We start from the raw sequence: 7,876 nt of genomic DNA, 5'->3' as shown, positions 1-7,876 counted from the left end.
TTATAATTGCGGATGCGGTTGTCATGGGTTGGCCACCCAAGATTTTTTGGGCATGTGACACACATTGGTGTTGTCCATATAGTTGATATGCCTTTACAGTTAGATTTTGTATTCGGTTTGAGCATTGACTCATTTGACATGATTTAAGTTTCTTTACGGACTAAGGTTTATTTGAATTACTCTGAAATAAAGTGATGTCTTTCATTGCGGTTTAGCATTTGGTTGAAAGTCTGTTATTGGACTCTTTGAGTCATTAGGAGGACCAGTTGGAAATGCATGTTTTATTCTGGGATAACATTTATGTATTTCCATGCTACACATCCATACTTGATCTATGTTATTGATTATGCTAATATTGTGATCATTGATGGGTATAATGATTTTAAATGTAGCGATGACTGCTTTGATTCGATATTGGTATAATTGATAGACCAGATTGTTAAGGAATATTTTGGTTTAGATAACAAGAGCTCAATCCAATTTTTGCATGTACAATATCCGGATAACTTATGTGGCCCAAGTGGGAGATTGTTGGAATTATTTTGTGGGCTCACATAATTTAATTAATTGTACATGGACAAGTTATCTAATAAAGGGCCCAATAAATTGATCTAATCAATTATGCGTTTCCAAAGTATTAAATAAATTGGTATGGTCCACTTTATGTGTAGAAACCCAGCCCAATTAGGTCTTCTATGATGGGTTGAAGACTGCTAAGGTTATATAAGGTTATGGTCCCAATGCACAGTGAATACAACACAGAATACATACGGTACACGTATTCTAGATCTCTCTCCTTCTCCCATCAAAGGCAAGGTGGTCGATTCTCTGTTGCCTTGGAAGATCTATAACTCTGACGCTAGATCAATCAATGGATTCTGGTACGTGTTTACTGTTATTCATATTTTCTGATAATTCAACATGAATTCCTGGCGTGTTGTGATATATGTATTTAATCACATGATTTATAGATTTATTTTATTAAATCTCCAACATATTTAACTTTAAACCATTATACCGAGAAAATGGAACTTTCCAACAATTTCCACGCCGCTTGTCGTAATACCACTAAACCACAATCTCATAATATTATACTTTATATTTTTATGATACAACACATATATATTACTTTGCTTGTGTTTTATGTTTTATACTTACATAAAATTGTATAAGATTCCAACCGGCACAAGGCAAAATTGAAAATGAACAAGTAAAACTGACTTGTCAACTATATAAGTTAAATAACACGCTCACCACAGCCTCCAAAAATGGATACCAATCCAATCATCTTAGCTATCCCAGAAATCGATCTGAATTCAGGCACTGGAAAGATACCTGTTCTTGGATTTGGAACAGCATCTGATCCTCCTGTTGATCCGGAAACCACAAAGAGAGCTGTTTTAGAAGCCATCCAAGTTGGTTACAGGCATTTTGACACTGCTTCACTGTATAATTCAGAGAAACCTCTTGGAGAAGCCGTAGTTGAAGCTGTAAACAGGGGCCTGATCAAGTCGCGGGAAGAGCTATTTATCACTTCTAAGCTTTGGTGTAATGATGCTCATGGCCAATATGTTCTCCCAGCACTAATGAAAACCCTCAAGTATTATATGCTTTTAATACTTGTCTTTTAGTTTTTGTATGGGAGTCCAACTGTTATGGAATGTTTTTTCCTCTGTGTTGCAAAATTTGCAGAAATCTAGATACGGGTTATGTTGATTTGTATCTGATACATTGGCCTGTGAGTGCTAAGCCTGGAAAAATGGAGTATCCCATTAAAGAAGATGACTTTCTTCCTATGGATTTTGCCACGGTCTGGGCAGCCATGGAAGAGTGCCAAAGAACTGGCCTCACAAAATCTATCGGAGTCAGCAATTTTTCTTGCAGGAAGCTTCAGGAAATCTTGGACATTGCGAAGATTCCACCTGCTGTAAACCAAGTTATTGAGATGACAAAAATTTAAGATTGGAGAATATTGTTATTGAAATTTTAAAGATGATGAAATGATTGACTAGTAAGTGTTGAATTTGACAGGTTGAGGTGAATCCATGTTGGCAACAAAAGAAGCTGAGAGAATTCTGCAAGGATAGGGGAATTCTTGTTGTTGCTTATTCTAGTTTAGGATCGGTTGGAACATTTTATGGGACAGAAAGAGTTCTGGAATCAGAAGTGCTCAAGCAAATAGCCCAGACCAAAGAGAAGACTGTTGCTCAGGTAAAATACACTATAGCCTATAGGCCTGAGGTTTAAAATCTTCAAAATTTTGTATATTATTTTTGTAAAACGAAAACTGATGCAAACTAACATCATTATATAAACTTTCCTCTTGTGGCACCCCATCCCTTCGTTCCCATTCCCTTTTCCTTTTTGGTTACAACTTTTGGTTTCAACTACGAATCTTGTGGGACGGATAACACAGGTTTGCTTGAGATGGGCTTATGAGCAAGGAATTGGATTGTTGGTGAAGAGTTTTAACAAAGAGAGAATGGAGCAAAATGCAGACATATTAGGGTGGTCTTTAAGTAGTGAAGAAGTTGATAAGATTAGCAAAATCCCACAAGGCAAAGTATGTCTTGGATTGGATTACAGATCAGTCCGCGGCCCTTACAAGACAATTGAGGAACTTTGGGATGGAGAAATTTGATTTGGACTTCAACTTCATATATCTTCAAACACACACAATGAAATCTAGTATAGCCCAAACCCTCTGGATGACTCAAGACATAGCATAGAGATGTTTGATTTTGTATTGTATGATGATGAATAATGCTAATATATGTCATATGTACCTTCAACCTCTTGATACGTATCATTCCAACTATATCCACTGTGATACAACGTTCAACAGAATATAAATTACACTGTATGCATGTTAGTATACGGGTTGATTTTTAGCATATTCGCACTACTAACTTTGATTAAATTGCAATAAGCAACTAGCATACTCATTGCTAGTCTTTCATAATATAACATAATATAAAATGTCATGAGTCTAGAAACTTTGTTAAATTCTCACATGGAACCATAAGCTAAATATTACATTCATCATAAGTGGAAACTATTGATCTAACTTGGACAAATATTATAAGCTAGCACTGCAGCACGAAATTCGATAATTTTTTGTACAATTCTGATCGTATCCAAAACCAAAGATCCAGCAATCAGCAATGAGTAGGCCTCTCATAAGTTGGAGGCAGAGAAGGGCAATTCTCATTCATGTTCGCGTATGGCTCCAAAGTGTTATAAAATGGCAATTCCATTTTATACTCGCCCAATATTTGGCAGAAAGGAAGCTGATCTTCATCATTGTTGCACCAATTTGGCAAATTTGTCCTGTTGCTTTCAAAAATCTTGAGCATGTAAGCGTCCCTGATCTGCAAATGGACAAACAGAGATTATAAGATAAAACAGGAGCAAATCCAGAAATCTGGGGGCAGAGGTGGTGGGGTTGAGCAGGGATGAGGGCAGACAAGCTGGCCAAACGAATGGATTATGGAGGGACCGATAACAAAAAGTCACATAACTTCTCAAATTTTATTCATCTAAGGGGCCTGATAAATAGATTCCTTTACGGCGACTGTGTATGGAGACAGGCTCAAGGTGCTTACCGTAAACTCAGTTACTTGGATTGAATTTGAAATCGGTCCAAATACTCCAGCTGCTTTATACATGGCAAGAATAAATGCCACGCATGTTGTAGACTTCCCATCACTATAAACCCATTCATCTTGTTCAGGAACAGTGATTAGTTGATCAAAAGTTATGCCACGTTTTTCAGTCTCGGTTATAATTCCATACAAATCCAGATCCTACAAAATTGAAAAAACAAGAGATGAGACATCTGGCAACCGTTAAAACTGAAGTTCGGATAAACTTTATCGTTGCTTCCAACATGTTTAACTTCCGAGTGAGGCCACCAACAGAAGCAAGAATAACGCACATACAAGTTTACTCACAATTCAGATTTTTACCAGTAAAATTAACTGAGAAAAAATGTGATACAAAATAGAGATTGTCTTTTCCAGATCAACAGTACATTTATTGCAGTGGGTACAGGTTTCAAGTGTGTAGTGTATCCTTCAGAAACTAGACGGCAAAAAGACAGATTACGAATTCGTTTTTTTTTAATTAAAATAACAGGTGACCTCAGTCCCAAGTCGCATATTAAGAGCTTCATTCCACATGTTTGCAGCATATGCTGGCTGCATTCTGGTCCACATAGACATGACAGAAATGACCTGCAAACAATCTTCTGGTCAGGAAAAACAAGCAGTCCTCATTCTAATCTGAATTCAGAAACAAAGCCCACTTCAGCGAGTTATTAATGAAACCAACATTAAGATGTCATATAATTGGAAAATTTCATTCAAGAGAGCATATAAAAATGCATACCAAGTGAGCATCTAGAGGTGGGGGATAATTGTCAGCTACAGTATCTATCCAACTAAAGATCATATTGTGATAGCCATATGGCTTGCCGGACATCTGCCGAGCATATTCCCAGGCTGCAGAGTTATTAAACCTTGCACGCACTTCTGGATGTAAGGGCAGCAAAGCTATTTGTGGATTGGAACTATCCTTGAGCGCCAATTCCCACCATTCATCCCAGGGAAGTACAACAATAATTTCTTCGCCCTGCAGGTAACAAGGAGACCCGTAGCAAAATAACATAAATATCCTAACGTAAATAACTCTCAAGTATCCTAACAACTTAAACAGAGAAATATGATAAACTATTTAAGAGCCATAAATCTCAATCTCAAAACACTTCTATTAATGTTTTTATACAAGATGACAAATAAATATTTCCTACTTGCTATAACAAGTGAAAATACTTCTGAAGAGCCAACTCATCAGGTGTTTAAATAAATTCCTTGACATGATATCCTTGGCAATCTGATGTATCTCACGTGTCATTACTCCAAATTTGCAATTTCACCCTTACAAAGTCAAAAGCACTATTAAAGATATCAAAGGGAAATTAAGTAAACAACATTGGCATTACATGGTATTGCAACTTTAAAAATTTGTAATGTTATTTTCATCTTCCAAGAGCTACCGAGTTTACCTCACAGGAAATATTACCGACATAAAAATGCCAAGTTCCCGAATTAATGCTTTCAACAGTAAAAAAGAAGGAAAGAACTGAAATTCAAGTATCTTGGACGCTTCTTCGTTGACATAATATGTTACGAAAATGTGTTAAAGCTTAGACGAAAATAGAGGAGAGCCGGTGGAATCAACATTTACATACAGCCAGAAATATACTACACACCGCACACCTTTTCATTCTCGTGTCCAGACTCGCCAACCCAAAGATTACCCAAGTCATCCTTCAGGCATACAGCTGTATGTCCAGCAAATGCACCAGTGTCTCAAATCCACCCCATCGTCCACGGATCTTTGAAACAGCTAAAAAGTCTCCAGAATGCACATCTTGTGGGTTGATCGTAGCACGGGATGGTTGATGACGTTTTTCAAATGATGCACTCATATGTTTCTTGAGAAAAGCCAGGTTAGCATTCTGTCCCCAACCAGTGTTGGAAAACAGAGGCAGTATATCAACCATGGAGAGCAGTGTCCCAAGCATTCCTGAAGGCATAAGAAATACTGAGATCCCGTGTTGCTTTACCTGCTCAATGGGGTTTCAATGTCAGCTTATACAAATCAAAGCTATATCATAAGCAAGTAACTGCTAAAAAAAACTCGTACATATTCCACTTCAGCAAGTTCCTCCCAAGATTCAATTCTGAGAGTGTGGTCTCGGGCAGAAAAATAGTAGTCCCAAGTAACCCTATAAGGCGTAGCAAATACATATAAATCCATACATGTCCAGCTGTGGGCTGCAGCAGTCTAAAACAAGTAACAAACAGTTTAAACGTAAGTAGAATCTCGATAGATAGACACTAATATTGAAAAAAAAGAAAAAGAAAATAGATTCTTTCGAATGGATAGCGCATAGAATTTGATTCACATGTACCAATATATGTAAAAATATATATGATTATCCGGTATCTCCAACCTGCACAGGTCCTATGGAATAACTACATACTAGTCTTAACAACAGCCTTAAATGTATTTATTTATGTATTCTGAACAAATAAGACTTCCAATAAGTAGCAGAATTTTCATTAAACAACAACATTATCCAGATTTTTACAAAAATCAATGAACACTTGTATTAGACATAACTCAACCAACAACAATTGCGAATTCAACCACATCATTGTGATCAATCTACTTATTTGGCACTTCCCCCAAAAAAATTTATTAAGAATTCATCACATCTCCTGCAACAAATGAATCGATAAATCTCAAACAATGCCCATACCATGAACTATCATTTCCCAAACCAATTTTTAGTCTTCAAACTGAATTACACCCGGCTCTGCTTGAAACATTTAATTGAGCCACACAAACCTCAATTACTCACAAATATATCAACAGAGGACGAAAGACGTCTTTTGTGAAGTTTTATCGGTTTCAATCTAAGCATTTTTTAACTTTTTATCTGGATGCCATTGTTCTTGATAGCAATACTCGCACATGATACGTAATAAGAGCCACATAAATAAATCTCAATCGATATAAAAATATTGCCCACTACCTCAATTTAGCAAAACCAGTATAGCGCCAAACAAATGCACACAATCAAACCAGCATTCCAATTCACAAGCATTTCACAATTTCCACTCACGACACACACATTAAAAAAAAACCGAGATTCACGTATATATATCAAGATCACAAACCGAGAGATGAATAAGGCCGCCCCCAATCCCCCGATCACCAGAATCAGTGAAGTCAATCTTCGCCTCGTTATCGAAGAAGCAAGCGCCTTTCCAGTTAATCGACCCATTATTCGGCGTCAATGATCCAATGTACTGCGGCAACAAATCCACAGCACTGTGAATGTTGTTGAGGACAGGCCAAGAAATCTGACGCGGCAGCACCGGAAGAACGTCGTTCACTCGAAACGGGACTTTCAGTGCTTCCCCAAATTCAAACCCTAATCCAAGAAGGAAGATAAATCTCAGAATCCATGAAATCTTCTGAGAATCTAGCATAGTTTTGAAGATTGAAAGGAATGAAATGAATCCGAATTTGAGGAATGCAGTGATTTCATCTAAAGATTTGACCAGAGGAGAGCTGCCGCCTGCCCCTGGCTTGGAATTTGGATAAAATTTATGGGTAAAATGGTAATTTAAGTTGGAGTCCAGGTGTTCGTAGCTTTGAATAGCACAGGCGTTTTAACTTGGTCCGCACATTTCAACGATACGTATAAATTTCATTAATTACTATTAGTTACTGAATTAGCAAATATAGTTGTCAAAAATAGGTTAAATTCGTCTGTATCTATTTATATATATATATAAGCAAATTTTTGTCAAAATAAAAAATTTTCGCCCAAATTACTTGCTAAAAACGAAATTACAATATTTATTTAGTCTTAAAATATATTGGTTGAGTATTAAAAATTATCATTTAAACAAAGTTTTTCAAAGGACATTAAATTATTATTTAGTAATCATTAATATTTGACCCTAAATGCATGTTATTTCGAGATTACCTTAATTTGAAAGAGTTAATGTATAATAGCTTTCTTCCAAAACTATATGTATATTGTATCTCTTGAATTATATTCTTAAAATTCAAATAAGAGAGCTCAAAAAATTAAAAGAGAGAGATTCAAATAGAATTAAATTAACATGCCTATTACCGTAAATAATCAGAAATGTTTTGTGGGGACCCGAACTTAATTCAGTTCTTAATCACTTTCTGGGAATAATTAATCAATTAAAATAAACAGGGTCTAAATTTTTTTAAAAAATACGAGAGTACGCAGCATATGAAATAAGTCTTATCTCATTTACAAGAT

The 7,876-nt window shown here is 36.2% G+C and overlaps 1 protein-coding gene and 1 pseudogene across 2 annotated transcripts; one reads left to right on the top strand and one right to left on the bottom strand.

Moving 5' to 3' along the window:
- The first annotated feature begins 1,178 nt into the window (after nucleotides 1–1,178).
- Nucleotides 1,179–2,797, top strand: LOC142556829 (non-functional NADPH-dependent codeinone reductase 2-like). 2 transcript variants are annotated; one of them, XM_075668332.1, is made up of 4 exons: nucleotides 1,179–1,600; nucleotides 1,693–1,927; nucleotides 2,032–2,211; nucleotides 2,417–2,797. In XM_075668332.1, the coding sequence occupies exons 1-4, from the start codon at nucleotides 1,269–1,271 to the stop codon at nucleotides 2,639–2,641; spliced, it is 972 nt and encodes a 323-aa protein (XP_075524447.1). In that variant the 5' UTR covers nucleotides 1,179–1,268; the 3' UTR covers nucleotides 2,642–2,797. The 2 variants fall into 2 exon arrangements, with proteins under 2 accessions (XP_075524447.1, XP_075524446.1); XM_075668331.1 differs by having other exon boundaries at nucleotides 1,180–1,600; nucleotides 1,693–1,936.
- Nucleotides 2,798–2,986: 189 nt separating this feature from the next.
- LOC142556828 (uncharacterized) lies at nucleotides 2,987–7,182 on the bottom strand (annotated as a pseudogene).
- Nucleotides 7,183–7,876: the final 694 nt, after the last annotated feature.

This window comes from Primulina tabacum, chromosome 9, assembly GCF_025594145.1.
Source record: "Primulina tabacum isolate GXHZ01 chromosome 9, ASM2559414v2, whole genome shotgun sequence".
NCBI classification, from domain to species: Eukaryota; Viridiplantae; Streptophyta; class Magnoliopsida; order Lamiales; family Gesneriaceae; genus Primulina; species Primulina tabacum.
This window is presented reverse-complemented; position numbering and strand designations above follow the sequence as displayed.